This window comes from Aspergillus thermomutatus (assembly GCF_002237265.1).
Source record: "Aspergillus thermomutatus strain HMR AF 39 chromosome Unknown NODE_370, whole genome shotgun sequence".
Classification (NCBI taxonomy): domain Eukaryota; kingdom Fungi; phylum Ascomycota; class Eurotiomycetes; order Eurotiales; family Aspergillaceae; genus Aspergillus; species Aspergillus thermomutatus.
In genome coordinates, this window is record NW_020798420.1 from 1 (window position 1) to 20,952 (window position 20,952).

Below are 20,952 nucleotides of genomic sequence, written 5' to 3' on the forward strand. Positions count from 1 at the left end.
AGTGAGTAGTCTTAGATAGATATTGATAGGTAGAGGATAAAAAGGATATTTATATGTAAATTTCGGAGAGTAGTATGTATGTGAGATTTTTTGATGTGTTTTTTTTTTTTAAAACGAGAAAGCGGAATAGGAGTTTCGCCTTAGTTTGGTGGGCTAGGAGAAGTGTATAGGAGACAGGAGGGGGGGGGAGGAGGAAACGAAGAATAGAAATAGGTACGCCACGGCAACGAACTCCCCACGGGCAGCGTGATTGCCAAAGGTGGAGAAATTCTCCTGTTCGGATTACGGGAATAAAAGTAGAGGCAATTATTCTATGTAACACTAGCAGTAGTCATAGTAATAGAGGGTAATTGGGTTCGTGACTTGGGAAAAAAGTGGTGAACTGCGGCCTACTAAGGAACTATGGAGTACAAGCATGATCAACAGCAAGAGCATGGATCCCAACATCTTCCCCAGAGGATGAAGCAAAGAGAGCACTCAATTGGGCATGATTGCTATACTTCCTCCCTTCTCAACCCCAGATTTTCTTCCCTTCTCCTGCATGATCCCCCTTCAATGCCTCCAAATCCAATGTTCTTTTGTTCGTTTCCGGCTCACCTTTCATGCTGACGTCATGCGGCAAACTCTCGGGCTTTTCTCGTTTTTTTTTGTCTCTTTCATTCTTTCTTCCACCCAACATCTGGATATTTCTCTGATAAGACTGCTATGCTGAGTGATTTGAGATCAACTATTGTATACCAGCAGTTTCCGAGTTGAATACGCAGTAATCCTCCAAATAGATCATGCTTGGGCTTAATGACTCCTGACTTGTTCCCGAGTTGCCAACTCCGAGCCTTGTCCGGGTCTCGCCCATCGGCCAAGTCTCGGTCTGTATCGGCTATGGATGTTCGGCCGCACGGAGCTTTCAACTCTTCATTTCAGCTAGACAGAGTCCTCCGAATGGCAGTGTTCGGTTATTCGACTCGCAGATGACAGATCAGAGATTTTCAGGTACCCATCAGAACCGGGTTCATACTCCAGGCAAACTCCGGATTTCCTTGTCCGCACTATGGACCGCAAAGTGATCGGGACCGGGTCGGCTATATAGTATCTATCCCCCGCAAGCAAAGCAAATGGCAGATGCGTTAGAAAAGATCATTGTTAAATCATAAAGCTACCTAGATATGCCGGTTCCCTAGAGTACAAATACAAATAGATAGACCAATCATATTTCAGCCATCCCAGGACCCTCTACACCATCCCAGTCAGGATCTCGCCATTGGGCTCGGTGAGCCACGCCAGACTAGACCCCCGACGATAAGCAGAAAAAAAAGAAAACCCCCATCTGTGCAACCGTTCAGTCTGTTCGCTAACCATGCAGTTCGGAGAAACGGTACTGCTGGGATCATGAAATGAGAATATGTAACAACAATAAGCGTGGAGAAGAAGCATCAAATCAAAATCATAGCCGGAGACAGGACAATTGGCAATCTTGCTGTATGAAGAGCGTCAGAGCTGTCGGCTTGGCACATCAATGCATGTACAAAAATCTGTTGTATCAGAGAAAGGCGTTGATTGCCAACAGCCTTCTTGGTGGCCAGCTTGAATCCGCCTTTTCCGCGCTCATTGGGTCATTGCTCCTTGGACTCGGGCGCGGTGGGTTCCGCGTCAGGCATCTCGGCATCTTCCTTGTCCCCCTTCTTCTCGGAGCCGGCCTCTTCCGCCGCGCCCGCCGGGGCCTTCTCAGGTTCAGGGCCCTTGATCCAGGAGCGGAATCGTTGGTTGGACTCGTCGACTTGGTCCTTGCTGAGCCCCTGCGCCCAGCTGGGGTTGTTGACAAACTTTTCCTTGAACCGATCGCGTCGTCTTTCCTTGACAGCGGCCTCCTCCTTGGCCATGTCCTCAGGCGACTCCTCTGAGGGAGCCTTGGGACGCCACCACCAATCGCAGCTCCCGGGTTCGTACAGAATATGATAGCTGTTGGCGCAGATCCGGATGATAAGACCATCCTGATGGACAAGCGGACGATAGTAGCGATTGTACTCCTCTTCTTGCTCAAGCTTGGGCGGCAGGTTCCGCTTCAGGAAGGGCATGCGCATCTGGGAAAATGGAACACCTTCCGTAGGATCACGCATCGTGTAGGCAGAGACGTAGTACGACCAGCGCGCTTCCTGGCTCAGCTCTTCGTTCTCCAATGTTGCGTCCTCTGGAGTGAGTAGTTGCACGGTGGTCTTCTTGGTTTGAGGGTTCTATAAAGCGGTCAGTCAGGCTGGACTTGCAAGGGTGGACCGGCAGAGGGAGGACTTACATAGGTAATACGATAGATATCGCCATCCTTGACCAGCCTCTCAACCTGCTTGCGGTACTGGATCTCCTGGTTATGCGTCGTCTCCTCCCGGTCCCGCTCCTTGAAGAAGAGATTGATGATGTCGGCGCTGCGATCCTTGGAGTCGCCGTTGAAGATGGAGCCAGCAAACTTGGCGATTCCGGCAAACATCTTTTCCAAATTGTATAGCTGGTACCCGCTTCGCAAGTAGAAGCGGCGCAGCGTCTCCTCCAAGTGCGAGGCATCCATGTCACCCTTGATGACCTCCTCGCACATGCGGACAATCTGTGGGTACAGGTAGGCCTTGGGGTCGCAATCGTAGAAGAAGTCGGTTGGAAGCTTGTCAATGAGACCGAGGTCACGGGCGGGTTTGGGGAGCAGCGCCCGGCGCACATGCTCGTGAGCGTCCTTCTCGTGCATCTTGATCCGCAAGAGTCGCGAATAGAGAATCTCAAAAGTGCGGAAGAAGCAGTAGATGTTCAGATTGGCATACAAATGATAAACCTTCTTGACGTAGGATTCATTCAGCGCGTATTCCCGCTGCAGATTGAAGTTCCCTTGCCCAGGATGTTCCATCCACTTCAGCTCCGCAACGTCAAACGCCTCAGCAGGGTCGGGGACGGGAGTGGACGGGACCAGAACAGCATCTGGGGTGCCATCACGGCTGGCGGGAGTACTGCGGTCCTTGTCCGATCGGTTGGCCTTCTCACTGCGCCGCTCGAGGACATCGCGGAGGAGATCCATCTTCTTGCCATTCACGCCTTTCCGGTTGCGCCAGGTTGAGACGTCTTCAGCAGCCAAGCTCTCATCGTCACCGTCTTCCCCGGATGGAGTTTCACTCGAGATCTCGTTCATGTAGATGTGAAAGGTATCACGATCCATGCCATAGAAGATCGGCACAAAGTCTTTGATGAACGCCATGACCTTTGAGGGATCGGCTCCGAATCCAGCGGAGTTTCGGTCAATGAAAAGTAATAGCAACTGAGTGGCGTCGATGAGAACAGCCGGGTCGTCAAATGTAAATTCGAACTGATGTCTGGGAACCGGGAATCCGCTCTTGCGTAACCCCCTGGCGTCTTCAAATTTGCTCTGAATCTCATTCTGGATATGCTTTGCCACGAATAGCTTCTTGTCGGTCGCTTTGCTGGCAATCGCTTGGTGATCCAGACTGCGCCAGTACGCCTTTTGCGTTTGCTCCCGCCAGACCTTGTCCCACTCACGCTGCGCCAAAATGTTAGTGGGTGATCCCGCAACGTAGGTTATCCGAATAACTTACCTGACTGGCTTTCCACTCTTCGCATTTCTGCTTCAAGCGGAAGAGCACAATCGGAAGGACGTGGCACGGTCTGTCAAACATTTCACGGATGATTCGCGCTCCGCGCTGTCGGTCGTATACTTTCTTGATCACTCGCTGATAAATGGCCTCACTCTGGCCACCAAGACCCGGTGGAAGTTTGAAGGCCGCTCGTTCCGCCTCGGTCATCACCAGGAATTGTTGAACAATCGGTTCAATTAGCTGAATTGTGCGAGTACAAGCCTCGATATGGTGGTCATAGTCATGTCTGTCCTCTTCAATACGGTGCAATGCATCTTCAAACTGGTTCTTGCGGTGGGCCACGAAGCCAGAGTCTTCAGACTCCCAAGTGGGATGGGACGCCCATTCATCATTCAGAACACTGTAGCACAGTTGGTCGCGGCCACTGCAGGGCTTCTGGCGCTCACGCTTCGGAAGGAGACGGTAGCTGGGTCCAAGGGAACGGCAGTGCGACAGGTTCACAACACCAGACTCCTGTTTGGGCTTCGTCTCAATGACCTTGTCTTCAGGTTCATCAATATGCATGAAACGCTTAAACCAAGCCATAAGCTCCGGGTTCGAGCCAATATACCCAGCGGCTTTCTTGATAAGGACATTCCTGTCAATGAGATCGGTAGAGTATAAATTACACAGTTTGAGGAACTCGTTGAACATTGACTTGTTGCCAATGTACTTTTTGACTCGATCGAAGAACGCAAACTCTTCTTGGCTGGGCGTCATCATCTGCGTGGGCTGAATGGGCTCAGGAAGAGCGGGTATGAGCGTTGGCGAAACGGCAGGGACCTCTGCTTGGGTTGGTTTGGTATGGTGCACTTTCGCTCTCTGCATATTTTGTGAGTTGTCACATTCAGGTGGATGGCAAAATGTAACAGAGGGGAGAAGCCGAGAGCAAGGGTGACGCAACGTGCAAAGGATATTCAAGGCAGCGACGACGTGAAGAAGAGGGACAGAGGGGTGTCAGGTAAGAGTTGGAATGCAGAAGAGATCAGGCGTGTGAATGGCGCGGATTTAGATTTCGCTCACCTTGTTGGCGTTGCCAGTCTGCAGGGCTGCAGGACGACCAGTCTGGGCATCAGCCACCCTAGCGACCTCAGCGCCTGCGGAGGGTCCAGAAATCGAAGAGGTCAACGTCGAGGGAGCGCTAGGACCACCCCTGCGTTTCTTCCCCTCCTTGGCAGAGTCCTTGACATTGAACTGACCCAAGGGTGGCATTTTCATATCCCGACCAGGAGTCTGCGACGGTAGGGCGCCCGTGCTTGGATAGCCGGGTTCACCTCGCACATTGCTGATGGGAATCGCCTCTTCAGCTTGGCGAGCAGCTGCTTGCTGCTTGGCGTGTGCTGCAGATTCGGGAAGGAACTGTTTGAAGTCTTCCAGCAGATCTGGTGCAGTATTGAACAACTGGGTCACCTGAGCGTAAACATCCTGAATTGGCTTCGATTCGCGTTGATATGTCTGCAGGATTTCAAGAAACTGCTTGTAGATCTCTGGTGCACTGGCGAAGCGATTCTATCCGAGGTGTTGCTTTAGTAAGAGTTCTTGCCCCTGAAACCACAATGAAAGGGTTAACCAACCTTGATCTTGTTCACATAGCTGATCGCGTGGTTGAATTCCACGGGTCCGCGCTTGTTCAAGTCCGCCTGCGTGCCCTGCAACATACCCGAACCAATGCCAGCCAAACTGTTCATGGGCTGAGTCAAACTGGAGGCTTGTGCAGAAGCAGGAGACACCTGCATCATTCCAGGTCGTCCCATTGCGGCAGATGCGGCCGCGGCACCCTGGAGTTGCGAAACACCACGTTGGTCTTGCTGGTGGGCCATTGCTGCGGCACCCGCTGCAGCTTGCTGCTCTTGTTGGGTCGGGTAGTCAAAGTGATGATCTTGAGGTTGACCTTGTGCGCCTTGCCCGAACATGCCAGGGCCCATCATGCGAGATCCAGGGGAGTACGAGCCTGGAAGATTTCCTTGTTGTTGCTGACCCTGGGGCTGCTGTTGCCAACCAGGTCGCGCTTGATCGTAGTAGTCAGTTCGCCCATGTGGGCCCATGCCACCAGCGGGTCCCAGATCTCCTGCGGGGTCCATCGAGGGACGAGGACGGGGCATGTTCAAAGTATTCGTGCCTGAGGGGGTGGTCACCCGGATCGCATCTGGATTGTCCTCTGTTCCACACTCAATTCGGTAACCTGGCGGCAGGAACGTGTTGAATCCCTGGATCAAGGCGGGATGCCCGTTGAAAAGGGTGGAGACGCGCTGAATGACTCCCGGCGTGTCAATCCTGGCTTGGGTCAGCGAAGAATATTCGAATGGAACAGAACCCTTACGCTTGGCTCTTGAAATCTTTCATTATGTCGAGGAAGCGATTGTAGACGTCAGGCTGGTCCACAAAACGAACCTTGACCTGGTCCAGATAGCTAAGCGCATCCTGATGAGCTTGTCAGTATGGAAGAGCTTTCGAATGAGATGCAATTAAGGTAAGAAAACGGTGCTTGCAGTAGTGATGCCGGGACTGGTTACAGCTAACTGCACATGCCGAGGCTCCGTCTAGGAACCAGATGTGCAAACCGTAAAGCATAGTGGCGGAGGACAACGATGCTGCAGAGGCACCTTTCCTTTGTGCCAATCCCGAACACCCGAGGGGTGACGGCGAAAAACGAAAATAAAAGTAAAGAAAAAGGTGTACTCACATTTAGGATAGGTTGCTGTCCCTGCGCGAGAGCCGCAACATTTCCAGGAATTGGGGCGCCCGAGCCGTTGAACATCATGGGTTGTCCTGGTGGGCCGGCCGGGTGCTGCATATACGTCCTCGGAGTGCCCTCTCCATGCTGCATCTGAGCGCCGTAGATACCACCAGGGGCCCCAGATGGTTGCATAGCGCCTTGAGGGCCGTTGGGCGGATTCGATCCCAGATTAGACAAGAGCCCGTTGGGCCCGTGAATGGAATTTGGCACTTTCGACGCTACTGGTTGATGCAGCGGAATCGACCCAGTATGACTCTGCACAGGGTGATGCTGCTGCTCACGTTGACGCTCGAGTTGCTGGCGTTCCAGCTGCTCGCGTTCGCGCTCACGCTGTTCACGTTCTCTATGGACCATTTCCTCCTGTTGTCGCTGTCTTTCGATCAACTCACGTTCTCTTGAATCTCGCTCGCGCTCTCGGTTGAGGGACTGTGGAGAAGGGTGTTGCATTGTTTGACCGATACCCGGTAACGAGTGTCCTGTAGCGTGTGATGGAGCTCCTGGGTGCTGGCCATACGCGGGTTGATGAGGGCCACCGTGACCCTGACTCAACTCCGCTAGCCCGGGGAGGGAATGACCGGGGTTCTGGTTCGCGGGATGATAAGGACCTGGGGCAGGAAATGGTCAGCTACCGATCCAAGCTCTCAATCCACGCACAAAATAGCATGTGAAGGCATATTCTAACCAGCGGGAGGCGGAAGGACTGGTCCGGCGGGTTGTGAAGATGGGCCCTGCTGAGGCGGGGGGTTCTGGCTGTGAGTTCAAAAGAAGAGTCAGCGATAAGGTCTCTGCGTGTGTCTGAAGTATCATAAATGCTCGCTAGAGAAAATACCTGAAAGAACCCAATGGACGAGGTTGTTGGTTCATCTGGTCCATCCCAGGGTGCGAAGGAGGGCCACCGGCAGGGTGCCAGTTATCACTGCCAGAAGAGTTCATGATCTCTGCATGAATAAGATGCAAACAACAGAGTCCTGCTCCGAGATACCGGAGGAGTATGAGGCTTTGGATCGGGCAGATGACAAGAAAATGGCTGAGAGATGTTCGCCAAAGCTCTAGATCGTTTCTTCTTTCTTGCACTCTCGGGTGTTCTCGCTCTTGGTCATTTCACAAAGCCATCACTGTGCTGCAGATCTTGAATTACCACAGAAAGGACTATCACAGAGAAAAAAAGACTGAGGTCACAAACGAAGCAAAAGTATGAGCTAGGGAATAAGGGCAAAGGATTAGAAGACCAAAAGACTGCTTCAGCCAGCACAAGTAGTAGATCAGTTGGGGATGATGGTTTGCGCGCGACGGATCACAGCTGGTCTCCAAGAGGCAAGGCGGAGGCTTTCAGGACGCTAACCACTTTCGTCCATGGTGCCCTGGCCCGGGACGAAGCTTTTCCGAGCTTTGCGATCAGAGTCTGATTGGCTGATTGGTGGGATTATTCTGCCTCTGCTGACTTTACTCTTTTTTCCCTCTTGTGTGTTTGACTCTTTGACAAACTGTTGTCTTTCTCTGTGGGCTTTTCTCTCCCCCTTTTGGCGCTAAAAGTGTCAGTCAGGGCTTCCGACGTCATTGACAGGAAGGATTCGGTGCGCACTCTACTCTACTACAAGCTACACTTATCTACTACTTTTGTAGAGTGTCGCAGTCCTTGAAGTGAGGCTGTTGTCTTGTTGACTTTACCACCATTGCTTTTCGAACTTGGGAAACTGCTTGATATATACCTTCATTTAATAATAGAAAAGGACGGCTGGCGATATACATATGGGCAAATTGCGATTGTAATACCCTAGGACCAACCAACAAAATATCACAAAACGAAGTGCTTCAAGGACAAGATTTCATCAAGCAAAAACCAAAATGTCCCCATGATTCATCTATCACACTAGAGAGAAGCGTGTACTCACATTCCATCTGAATGGTGGTATTCTCACTCTTGATGCAGCCTGCATATTTGAGCTGCAGATCAGTAATACAAGAAGTGTATGGCATATATGCCTCCTCGCCCATCAAGACATTGCACGCAAAGGGCGGAGACGAGACAATGAGCAGAGATTGTGTTATGAGGGTCACCGCCGATAGCTTTGCATCTTCGTTCTCTATTAAACCTCGCACCAAAACGCCCGCAAACATCATTCATCCAAACAGAATGACCACACCCCACCTGAAGAAATCAAGATTCCCATGCTCCATCATTATGAAAGGGGAAATAGGGAAGAAGGGCTCGGCCAACTAGGAATGAAGGGAACAACACAAAAATCCTGCAAGGCCAAACTCCATCCGAAAGCTAGGAAAAAGATTCTGAATTTAGAACTGGCAACTTGGATTTTGGAACTGCGGATGCTGCTAGTAACCTCTTTTCTTCTGCACTATACTTTGCTCAAAAGGTTTGCCTCAAAGTCTCATTCTCTGACACGACCATCAAATTGTGATGTAAACCTGTACGGTCAATAGTCTTACAAGGCGGAGAAGACAAAAAGCTGTTCCGATAGAATTAGCTCCCTTGCAAATTTCACCAGGACGATAACAGGAGGGAAAAGTAGATCAAGGACACTCACGTTATTTGTAGCAGCAATGGCAATGCTATCCTCATAAGGATGCCAGCTCATGTGAAGAATCTTCTTGTTGAAATCGATCTGATCCGCATCGGTCTCCTTCTTCATCCGACTGCCAGGACCAGCAGGACTACCCGCCCTGGAACCATTCTTCTTGCCGTTCTTATTCATAGGTGTCGGAACGCCGACCTTCTTGGCCTTGAAGGCGGACTTGTCTGCTTGCAGTACGATCTCCGTTTCCTTGCTAGGGTCCGTGGGGTAGATCATAAAGTTGTTGTTGTAACTTCCAGTCATAACGTTCTCCGCATCACCCGAGAAGACCACCTCAAACTTATCAAAGATGCTGTCATTCTCGTATGTGTCACACAATCTTGGCCGTAGATGCTCGTGGATCGGAATGGTCTTCACCGGCTGCCTCTCCATGTTGACATCCCAGATCTTGACTGTGAGGTAGTCTCTTGACACGATGTATCGACCGTCGTGCGAGAAACGGACGTCCGAGATAGATGAGATGATTTCGGAGAAAAAGGAGCGAGACGAGGCATCTTCCTCTTGTTCGAAGACTGTCATGGAAAGTAGGGTCAGTCAAGGGTCTCAAGGATTTTCATAGATAGCGTGGACCACATACGCTTCGAATGCTCATCGCACAACGCTCGCTGCCGCATGTCGGCAAGCTTGATTGTGCCTTTCGAGCTGGCGTACATGAACCAATTGCAGCTAGTGGGATGGAACTCAGCAGCCGTGATAACCTCTGTCAGCTCTTCCATATTTGCAGGTTTAATATCGACAATGTTGAAGCTCTGGTCTTGGATGTTAAGGTTCCACAGGTTGATCCGAAGATCGTCGCTGCTGATGAAAGTCTCCCCATCACTGTTCACGGAGATGCTGTTGATGTGATATGCGTGCGCATTCGCATATGTCCTCCGAGGGACAGCTGCAACGACGGTATCATGATGTGTCATCCGTGGAAGCTTCAGAGCTGATGCATCCTTGAAGGACAAACGGGGCGCGCGCGGCGCCCCTCCACCACCAACAGCACCCGCGGGTGTAAGCTCGTTCGATAAGTTGTTCTCCGCTACCACCTTCAGCGACTTGTCGAACACCTTCCACAGTTTTATCGTTTTGTCATTCGTCGAAAGGAGGAAATGGGATGCGTTCTGTCGTCTACACCACTTTATCTTGTTGATCTTCTCTTCGATCTCTAGGGATTTTAGGTAATCGAATTCCGGCTCGTGCGACTGAAACTCGGTGTGAAACTTATACTCGCAGGTTTTTTTCTGGTTGACTTATTAGAACCTTGTGCATCGTTGAGGTGGTAAGAAGGGGTCGTCGCTACCGTCTCGTTCCGCTCAAACAGCACTACTCTACCGCCCTTGTCTCCCGTGGCCAGATAGTTACCGGTGTGATCGAACTCGACAGTGGAGATGATATCCGCTGTGACATTGTTAGGATTTGGTTGTTCAATCAATTGCGAATTGAAATCGCCATCGTGATCGAGTGCCTATGGAAATCGAGTGCACGACATAAGATGCTCATCATACCTTCTGTGATATCTTCCACATCGCCTTTGTCACCGAAGCATCTATTTCAAAATAGTCAGTGGCTTGCTCTGCGAGCGAAACGGATGCATGAGCCTCGGTGGAACGCGAGGACAACGCCAGAATTCATCCTTCCCGTCCAGATGCCCATCCTTGAGCACCATTGCACATGAAGGAAGCAATCATTAATCGACGCAGCTCAGACCATGGAATCCACTGTGACAAAAGACCTCTGCGCTGGGGACTCACTGTGTGAACTTCCAGGTAGGTGTACCTGGCTCCCGGTCTACCATTTTCCTTCAAATACCACCCTTGACTAGGGTAGTTGAGCGGATCGGAGATAGAAAAGATCTATAATCCTGTGCTCAGGATCTTGATAACGATTCTTGATGAGAACGGGAACAGATGGGATCCGACGTTGTGGCTCAGGGAAGGAGGTTGATATTTTTTTCCGTTCTATTTTGCTCTTGTTGTTCCGGCGAGGAATGATAGCGGCTATGACGACCAGGTCCGATGGAGAAGCGAACCTCGAGTGGGGAAATCAATGAGGAGCGAGAGGGGTTTAGACTGGTTCTATCAGTAGATATAGAAGGGCGAGGGGAGGAAAGTGCGGAAGGATTGCGACGTCAGACAGGATTTAGTAAGGCAGAGAGATCCTGGTCCGTTGGTAGGTGACTTTTGCAGGCTGAAGACGACAAATGATTGACAGCCTGGGCTGATTGAGGTCAGGAAGAGGGGTGAGTGGAGTAAAAATTTCGGTGTATTAGATGCGTTCAGCCCTTTTTTGTCTGTTTTAATTGATTTTCTGAAGAAGAGAGGAAGAGGAGAGGATTCGAAAATAGCAAGCAACAACAGACGAGAGAGTCTGTTGGAGAAGCTTGGGAAGCAAGAGAGCAGGTGAGTGGGAGGAGATTAGGTCAGAAGAGAGAGTCAAGACTGTCAGTAGGTTAAGGTAGTCAGTCAAGGTGTTGAGGTGAGGCGGCGGTGGAGACGCTCATGGAGAAAGGCAAACTGCTACTACGGAGTACTGGTGGACTACAGCAACGCAGAGACGCCCAACTACGCTGACATCAACCACTTGGTCGCTGTAACTCTGCGTCTTTGTCTTTGTCTAGACCATTGCTAGATTGGATGCTCAAGGTCGCAATTATCAACCTGGCGTCATTCCTGATCTTATTTTTCAGGAACAGCTTTCATTCCTGAAGCTCTAAAGAGCTTGTCTGCTTCTTCCTATCATCATAAACCCTTCGGTCCCAGTCCACATGGCGATGCGGTAATCCCATATGGCTATTTTCCCTCTCAGGCTATCTAGACCATTTAATGATGACTGTCATCGATGAAGGTCATACTATTACAGACTCATCTGTAAAATGTCATTGTCTTTCGCTCACTTCGAGACTGCTAACCTTCCAGTCTTCATGAATTGATGGCCTGAGGCTCGTCACATGCCTTCCTGCACATTCCGACTCCGTTAAGCCGAACAATGACAGACTGCGTGCCGAAGCTTGGGCGATCGACCGTCATCACTAGTATTGCTCTCTGCTTGACAATTATCTGTTGATATCCCTATGCTCAACTGATTTCACGATAGCTAGGATTTAATTTCCGTCGTGCGTCCGCCAGCAACCCCTTGAATGTGCATGGAGTGTCGCACAGATAATCCCCGCCATTGACCATGTCCGACAACAGCGAGAAGCGGGGCACTGGCGAGAAAGCCCCCAACAACCCCAGGAAACAGGCCGACTCGCGCAAGAATGACCCAGAGAGTCAAAACACTCCATCTCTCACCAATCGCATCCAGAATTCCGCAGCTGGACTGGCAAGGAGTGCCTTCAACGCGACTGGCTCATCCGCGGACGCAGCGCATGTGTTGGCCAGCGGCAGCAAAGCCGGACCATCGTCCTCGCCATCGACCTCCGCCCTAGCAGCAGCAGAACAGTACAGGGAGACCGCGACTCCTACCTTGTCGACTCGAGCCCACTTGGCCACTCACCCTGCGGCGTCATTCCGATCATCGTCGACAGGTCAACAGGGTGCATTCGAGCTCCCACCCCTCACCGAGGATGAATTCCAGCGCACATACGACGAAAGCCAAGTACACAGTAACATCGACTTCTCTCCTTCAACAGAAACAGATAAAGGAAAAGGCAAAGGCAAATCAAGCAAAACAAACCCTCCCTTCTCAGATACCGAGCCCTCATCCTCGTCCTCGGACCTGAACACCGCCTGGCAAAACGCCCTCCCCACAACCGCTACCACTCTGCCCTCCGACGGCGAAGCCGTCGTCTCCCTCCTCTCAGATGCGTCCTTCAACCCCGAGTTCCCTCCCTCCGCTGAAGAGCCCTTCGAACCCATCGAGACGGAGCTCCTCCCCCAGCAACTGACACCACTGGAGATCGAAATGCTCGAGTCCTTCCGCCGCCACGCCGCGCTCGAGACCTTGACGCCGACGCCGGCTACACAAGCACTCTCGCAAACGCACAGACTCACTTCCTTCAGTCTCGTCCCGGACATCGAGTCAGTCCTCGACAGCGTCCCAGCTGCGCAGGGTACGGATGCCACGGCGCTGCGGGATGCCGTTCTGATGAGTCTACCGGGTGCGGCGGAGTGGATTGCTGTCGAGGAGCGGTACCATGATGAAGTTTGGGGATACCTGCGGCCGACACTCGAGGCGGCTGCGAAGGAGATGGAGGCGAATAAGGAGCAGGGCGCTCCCGTGGAGGACGGGCCTGCTGTTAGACGATTGAAGATGATTTTGAGGCATATGCAGACTTGATATTTATATCTCAGACAAAGTATTACCACGTTCAGTGGGTATGCTTGCCCTGATATTTGGCTGCTCGGATCTTCATTGTACAATATTTACCGACACTGATGTATCAATTCTCTCGCTGTTGAGTTTGCGAATGATGCAAATAAAGCGTAAAGAAGTTCTTAGAGACATACAACTGGAAATGAATCTTGAAGATATTCAAATTGTATCTTACAGACCAATAAGCTAATCATATAAGCATCAGGAGACATCATCCCTGCATCTCATCACAAGAAAACATAGTACCAAGTAACAGGACGTTAAACAAAATCAAAAAGGGGTATGTATCAGAAGTTCAGAACGGTCGGCATAGGGTTTTGTCTTTCCCGGTACGTAAAATATATGTCTCATATCCACCTCTATATCGCACGCACTTAGAACTCCAGGCTGGGGGTCTGGCCCTTGACGCGACCGATGACGATCTGGGCAGCATATTTGGGGATGACTTCGTCGTCATGGAGCATAGCAAATTCTGGGAGAGTTGTTAGCACGGGTGCCTGGTGGTCAAAGGAGGGAGATGACATACCTTCCGTGGCATCACGGCCCATGAAGTTGTACAGGGCGTTGGCACCACCGGGGTGCTCGTCGAGCCAGTTGGTCACGTCCAGGACAACACCCTTAACGACGATCCAGAGGTCATCCTTCTTATTGTGCTTGGCAACCTCCTCCATGGTGTACTCCGTCTCGGGAATCTTGAAGTTGGAGATGTCGTTGGGCTTCGAGGCCTCGGCAGCGGCGGGGGCGCCCTGACCGCCAGTCTGGACAGCCTCAGGGGCAGCAGGCAACTGAGCGCCGCCAGCGCCGCTGGCAGCGGCACCGTTCCACTCGACGGAGATCTTGCCGGGGGTGGAAGGATCGATGTGCAGAGAGATCTGGCCCAGACGCTGTTGGGCGGTGGAGGAGCCGGAGGTCAGCTTCTTGAACAGGTACTGGCTGGCACTGTCACCAGCAACACGACCGTAGACAACGCAGCCCAGCAGAGAAGAACCACCAAGTCGGTTGGCACCGTGGACACCACCCGCAAGCTCACCGCAAGCGTAGAGACCATCGAAAGGCTTCTTCTCGGAGTTGAGGACCTGGGCGTGCTCGTTGATCTCGATACCACCCATGGTGAAGTGCAACACAGGCTCCATGAGGGCGACATGGAATTCATCGTTGATGTCAAAGGGCATGTTGTGGAAGAAGCGCTTGCCCCAGGGGTCCTTCTTCTTGCCCTCGGCGATGAGGTTGTACTCATCGAAAGTCTTCTTGAGAGCAGCCTCGCCACAGCCGATTTCCTTGGCCAACTCCTTGCCGGTCATCTTCTTCATCAGACCACGGCCGGAGTAGTGACGGGTGTGGAAGTCCAGAACATTAGAGGCCTTGCTGTTGAGGACCAGGCGGATGGGCCACTTGCCCTTCTCCTTCTCCTTCCACATCTGGCCCGAGACATAGTCACGGTGGCCCAGCTCGTCAGAGAAGCGCTGACCGTCCGAGTTGAGCAGGAGACCACCTTCACCGCGGAGAGCCTCAGCAGCAAGGAACTTGAACTTGGCGGTGGGGTCCTTAGGGTCAACCAGACCGGTAGGGTGCACCTGAACCTTGTCCATGTCAATACCGTTGGCGCCGATAGCCATCAGCATCTTCTGACCATCACCGGTAGCGTGAGTGCCGTTGGTGCTGGACAGGCCGAAGGTGTCGGGACGATGTTTCTTCAGAAGAGAGCCTTCGCCAAAGTCGGCAGCGTAACCACCAGTAGCCAAGACGACGACCCCGTCTGCGGTCAGGGTCTGGCCGTTCAGCTCGTAGGTGACACCAGTCACTGTCTCTCCAGACTTGTTGATAGAGGTGACACGAGCCTTCTTGACGATTTGCACTCGCTCAGGCTCCTTCTCGCTGAGCTCTTCTAACCGCTGCATGAGAGCGTACGTGATGGCCATACCGGGGAATTTGGCATCGTGACCACGGTGTGTGCGGGGCTGGGAGTGGCCACTTTACGGCATTAGCAACTGAACAAATAAAGAATTGCGAAGATGGCAAATGTAAGGGCGATCGCACTCACCCAAGGCGAGAAACAAGAGTAAGGTCGAGGTTGAAAACATCCTGCAGCCATTCGACCGCAGCAGCGGACTTGTATGTAAGGACCTTGATCAACTCTGGACGAGCCTTATCTCTGGCGGATTTGAGGGTATCTTCGTAAAAAGTCCTGACGCTGTCCTGGATCCCCAGGTCCACCTGCGTACGGGTGAGGGCACCGTTGATACCGGAAGTGGCCTTGGTGGAGTTGCCACCGAAGAAAGCTGATCAAATTAGCCTCTTGTAATGAACTTGCAATGTTGAGCACGAATTCGAAGGAACACTCACCCTGCTTGTCAAGAACGAGGACATTGCCTCCGTTCAGGTAGACGGTGTGGGCGGCACTCAGACCGGACACTGAGAGACGAGGCAATGGTCAGCAAGAAAGCCCGGGCCAAATCCAATAATGCGGGGAAAGCTATCACTCACATCCACCACCGACGACGATGACTCTGGGAGAAGTGGCCATCTTTGTGTATGTATGAAAAAGTGAACGAATAGAAACAACAAGGAGAGGGTTAAGGATGGGGAAAGGGGAAATCAAAAGATGGGAAAAGAGAAAAAGCGCGAGATCTTTTAAAGTATGAAAGGGAGTAGAAGGCTTTGGACAGTGGGCAGGATCCGGGGGGAGAGACGATTCAGAAGCCGACAGGACATTGGCTGTTATTCGGCCGAGGCACAGACTGTATGGTAACTGCGGATACAGTGGGCCAGCACTCTTTGAATCCGACCCGAGGACGGTTGATAGCTTGGCGGTGATGGAGATGAGAATGGGTCTTTTGAAGAAGTAGTCTTCAATTACGATGATTCTGGTTTGTCCATTTGTATTGGCAGTAGTGGATATCTATGGAGTTGACATCTTCATCATGAACTCCCATGACAGGCAAAAGGACAATGTACACGGAGTACAGGCTGTACAGTGCGAAACATACAGATGAACTGGATTCGATAGTCAAATAGATAGTCCTCTTCATCCCTGTCAATGTCCATCACATGCGAAAGGAAATCCAGATATTAGGGAGTATCTATGCCTCCTTATTATTGGTACTGGGTCAGGAAAAAAAATGCCATGTAATCATCATCACCCACAGTCACCAGGTGCTGTTTTGCTGTTTCTCCGCATCAGCCTACCCCAGGGGATTTTCACATGCTCTTCAAGGACCCAAGTCAGCTGTCGTCATGTCTTCAGTCTTCTCTTTCTGTTGACGGTATGACTGTCATTGTAGACGGGGCAGACATGTTTAAAGTAATTGCTAAGAGTCTTAGTCTGATGGAGTGCTTGATAATTAGAGCTATGTAAATGGTCAGGTGCAACAACTGGACTTCTCCCGACCAACGGACATATTTTTGTTGACCTGGCTGAGGAATAAGATATCTGAGCTGAGGAGCTTCAGGACAGAGCATATTAATACCTCGCTTCTCACCACTATTATTCCACTATTGCTACCTCTCATCGTCACATAAGACCATTATGCCAGCTACTTAAGTTGTGCAATGCAACCTCAGCCAAATGACGGCAGAGCAAAGCATTCACATTGTACCTCGGACCGAGAAAGCACCTTTCGAATATGGTATGATCTCTGCTCATTAACACCAGCATGGGCCCATTAAACTACGTTCATATCTATCTATCTTCTGTCTAATCCAACTTATCTTACGGACTACACAATAAATCATTCCCCCATGATATTGAGCTCAACGCTTCCTCGCTCATACAGATCCCCGTACGGCGTACTGACAGTACGCATCGGCAATTGATCACGTGCGTGCACCTCGTCGGCAACTTATTATCCCCTTGGGGCAAGCAATGACCTCATAGACTGGATTTACCACCAATGACCTGTCGACCATCAATAGCCGGCCAGAATTCCTGACATAATCATGCCGCTTATTGAAGTTGCTGTTTTGGGTTCCAGCAGCCGATTCTACTGCATTTAAGATTTGTGATAACCAAGACGTAGAACTGCATATTGGGTTGTTTTAGCAGCTTGTTACACTGTATGTTTTCTATGATCTCGATGAGCAGCAGTATTGTCACTGTTTCGTGATATGACTGCTTGTCGATCTACTCTCGGTGTTATTTCTCCCGAGCCACTCAAGTTGGATTAAGATTGTGAACGGAACAACAGTCTCGGGAAACCTAAGCCGAGTCTCCAGTCTTGCGACAGCTTGCTCGGAGATCAATGATGCGGTTTGCAAGAAGCTCGAGTCGGCCGATAAATCTGAAATGGATATGCAGGCAGAACTCTACTTGGAGATCTGGGTTGCCGTTCGGTGAGGTATAAGATTTAGGCCACTAGATTACCGAAAACTAGATCGGATTTGTCGTGATTCCTCAACAGTCGAATTGCAGACTAAATTCCAGACCTAAATGGTATCATCATACAAAGCTGGCGTGCACACCATATCTCATCAATCCATCCATGTCACGCTCTTGGTGACGAGGAACTCTTCCAACCCCTGAGCAGCGTTGAATCGGCCCCATCCACTGTTCTTCACACCACCGTGTGGTAGGACAGGTTCGTCATGAATGGTCATACTGTTGATGTGTACAGCACTGCAATCCGTCAGTATTGTAGGAGGACGGACGTGGTATCAAAGATACTAACCCAGATTGTATCTTCTTGGCAATCGCCAACCCCCTCCTCAGATCTTCGGTGAAAACGGCTGCGGACAATCCATAGCCACTGCTGTTGGCGATCCGAATCGCTTCCTCGTCGCTGTTGACCACCATGCATGCTGCCAGCGAGGCAAAGGCTTCTTCCTGCCATACCTCCATGTCTTCCTTCACGCCTCCGAGAAGTACCGGTGCCATGCGCACACCCGATGCTCCTACTGTCCTGTCAACAGACCCGTGGATGATGTGAGCGCCTGATTCGACAGCCCTGTCAATCATACCCTCCACACGCGCCTTGGAGGCGACGTTGACCAATGTCGGAGGGGGCGCAGAGGGGTCGAGGTTCGAGCTAAGGGCTTTCTTCAGCGCATCCATGAACGCGGGCGCAATGGACGAGTGAATGAGAATTCTGTCGGTAGACATGCAAATTTGGCCAGACTAAAGCACAAGAGTTAGCTTATGAGTTCAGAGCGCACGTATGGGGTAGTCATAAGGGTTTATACGTTCAAGAACGCGCCCGCCAGAACCGCCTTGACAGCAGTCTCAATGTTCGCATCTTCGCAGACAATAGCGCTATTCTTTCCTCCCAGTTCCATCAAACAGGGTTTCAGGTTCTGGCCACATGCGCGAGCAATCTTGCGCCCCACAGCCGTGCTACCGGTGAAATTGACCTTTCGCACGGCCGGGTGCTCGATCATCGCATTGACAACGTCTGGGGCGTCTTGAGGACGGCATGATATGAGATTGAAGCAGCCCGCAGGCAGGCCGGCATCTGCAAACGCACGTGCGATTGCCCAGTATGAACACGGGGAGAGTTCTGAGGATTTCAAAATGGTGGTATTACCAGTCGCGAGTGCGCAAGCCGCGGACCGAATGCCGAATACATACGGCGCGTTCCTTTGTCACCGAAGACTGTTAGCACGGGCTTGTAATATAGCCATCACGGACTATCAGGAGACTAATGGTGCTTTATGCCAACCTACCATGGAACAATCCCCAGAACCACACCCATAGGCTCTTTATAAATGATTGCACTCTGACCCTCCTCCTCCACAACCGGCACACTTCCGCAAATCGAAGTGATGCGCCCAGCAATCTCCCTTAGCATGCGAATACCCAGCGGGACGATGAAGAACTGCGATGCGCCAACATCAGCACCCATCTCGGTGCGCATATACTCGGCATTCTGGACCAGGCGACTCTCCAGTATATCCGCTGCCTTGAGCAGGATGTCTCTGCGGACGGTCGGTTTGGTTTGCGACCATGCTGGGAAAGCGGCCTCGGCGGCTTCAACCGCGCGTAGGGCATCTTGGGGAGTGGCACTGGCTGTAGCCCAACAGGGCTTGTTGGTGTAGGGGCTGATCACGTCAAAAGTTGTATGGGTGACTTCCTCCTCGCCGTTGATAATCAATGGAATCACAGAGGGAGGGGCAGGTGTGCTGCTCGCACCATTCGAGGCCATTTTCTGGAATATTTAGATCCTCAGGTCTTAATGGAGAGAACTGTTCCTGGCTCGATAGAGCGATTGACGACAATGAACATAACTTTTGCGACTTGGGATTCAATCAGATGAGTACGAGAGGCCGAGTGAGGGGAAGTAGGCCGAATATCGAAGAAAGAGCACAGAGCTGAACCAATAATATTATGAAATCTTACCTTATGCTAGAAACTACTCCAACTCGGCTATTCATGGCTCTGGAATGTGTTCCTTTTTTGTTCATGAATAATGTCGAATAAAAGCAACATAAACCGAGTGCAGATCTCAATACTCCACCCCGAGGCAACTCGATTCGACAATGGCCAAAAACACTGGACTTTCCTTTTTAGGCCTGGTGCTGTCCGATCTCATTATTATTGATTGAAAGTGAAGCCATCATCTACTGTAGATATTCCGTGGATAAGATGAGCATAATCAATAGTCTTCAATAATCGTATCTGTGCCTGCATATCATCCCCAAAGAAAAAAGACCTACTCCGCACTCCGTAAGGGAATGTGGAAAACACGTGCTGGACCCCGAGCACAATGCGAATTGCATATTGACTCTCCAATGTTCCTTTTTTCTGTCTCCCGCTGTCCCACATGGACTTTTAACAGTAGCCAGAAAATCAGCTGCACTCGATCCAAGCGCTGAACAGGGACCATCTTGGTATCCCACAGATGGCAAGACATTCTTCTGATGGCCGATGGATGTCTTCCAGACTATTAATACTTGATGGGATATCTATTTCCTGTACGGAGTAGTATGTCGCATCAACCCCATCCAGACTTCTCTTTTTCTCGCTCTTTTGACCCGATTAACTCACAATTAACCTTCTAGAGTATTGTGGGCGTCGATCTTGCCGAACAATCCATGGTTCCGAGCAAGTGATGGGCTGCCAAAGCTGGGTAGTTTGACGCCGATACCCACTCTGAATGGGGGCATGGCGTACTCCGTACATCGTCGCCGACTGCCAGGAAGGGAGCGATCCGCTGTCTTTTCTGTTCACCCAAGCGTGACCCGAAGCGAATGAGGACCGTGAAGGGCGCCAAGGTTCAATAGATGTCCCGCTTAATGGAGCCGAGGCACTTGGGAATTTCAGAAAAGAGTGGAAGCCACTCCGCCTTCATGGACTGTGATGAGCTGAGAATGGAAACAACATGAAACTGTCAACCAATGATGAATACCACTCCAATTCGTGATGGCGGGACAGACAGGACACAGCAACCGATGTCGCTGACTCGCACGGTTGCCGTCGAAAGTGCTTTATCCGGATGAAGAGATGATTGTCTTGTCGACAGGCCACATGGGATCAGACGGACGTGACTACGTATTTGCTAAGTTCCTGGATGGCTCAGTGGATAAGAGACTATTGATTCTTTTTTTTTTTTTTTTTTTTTTTTTTTTTTTTTTCACATCTTCCAGATCCCCGGCCCGGCATTGGGGGTCACTTTTTTTTATGCCAAAGGGGATTTGGGTTTTTTTTTCCCCACAAAAAAAAATGAGACCTGTTTCTTTTACACATCTCCGCCCCCACGAGAATAAGGCGACTCCT

At 51.0% G+C, this 20,952-nt stretch overlaps 5 protein-coding genes across 5 annotated transcripts; 1 reads left to right on the forward strand and 4 right to left on the reverse strand.

The window, feature by feature from the left end:
• Window positions 1–1,610: 1,610 nt before the first annotated feature.
• Window positions 1,611–7,290, reverse strand: CDV56_100450 (transcriptional regulator SIN3; the record flags this gene model as incomplete). The annotated part of the gene is made up of 9 exons (XM_026754069.1): window positions 1,611–2,228; window positions 2,288–3,526; window positions 3,582–4,442; window positions 4,644–5,129; window positions 5,195–5,894; window positions 5,941–6,041; window positions 6,304–6,962; window positions 7,040–7,107; window positions 7,187–7,290. The coding sequence occupies 9 exons, from the start codon at window positions 7,288–7,290 to the stop codon at window positions 1,611–1,613; spliced, it is 4,836 nt and encodes a 1,611-aa protein (XP_026610028.1).
• A 1,508-nt stretch (window positions 7,291–8,798) lies between these two features.
• On the reverse strand, window positions 8,799–10,728 carry PAB1_1 (protein phosphatase 2A regulatory subunit CDC55; the record flags this gene model as incomplete). The annotated part of the gene is made up of 5 exons (XM_026755165.1): window positions 8,799–9,460; window positions 9,526–10,174; window positions 10,234–10,331; window positions 10,439–10,479; window positions 10,685–10,728. The coding sequence occupies 5 exons, from the start codon at window positions 10,726–10,728 to the stop codon at window positions 8,799–8,801; spliced, it is 1,494 nt and encodes a 497-aa protein (XP_026610029.1).
• Window positions 10,729–12,110: 1,382 nt separating this feature from the next.
• Window positions 12,111–13,211, forward strand: CDV56_101987 (uncharacterized protein; the record flags this gene model as incomplete). Its single annotated transcript, XM_026755606.1, has 1 exon — window positions 12,111–13,211. One exon carries the CDS (start codon window positions 12,111–12,113, stop codon window positions 13,209–13,211), a length of 1,101 nt encoding a protein of 366 aa, XP_026610030.1.
• Window positions 13,212–13,621: 410 nt separating this feature from the next.
• Window positions 13,622–15,771, reverse strand: osm1 (putative fumarate reductase Osm1; the record flags this gene model as incomplete). The annotated part of the gene is made up of 5 exons (XM_026755823.1): window positions 13,622–13,719; window positions 13,774–15,218; window positions 15,289–15,526; window positions 15,591–15,659; window positions 15,732–15,771. 5 exons carry the CDS (start codon window positions 15,769–15,771, stop codon window positions 13,622–13,624), a joined length of 1,890 nt encoding a protein of 629 aa, XP_026610031.1.
• Window positions 15,772–17,714: 1,943 nt separating this feature from the next.
• On the reverse strand, window positions 17,715–19,381 carry CDV56_102733 (aldehyde dehydrogenase; the record flags this gene model as incomplete). The annotated part of the gene is made up of 4 exons (XM_026756352.1): window positions 17,715–17,859; window positions 17,912–18,357; window positions 18,423–18,816; window positions 18,903–19,381. The coding sequence occupies 4 exons, from the start codon at window positions 19,379–19,381 to the stop codon at window positions 17,715–17,717; spliced, it is 1,464 nt and encodes a 487-aa protein (XP_026610032.1).
• Window positions 19,382–20,952: the final 1,571 nt, after the last annotated feature.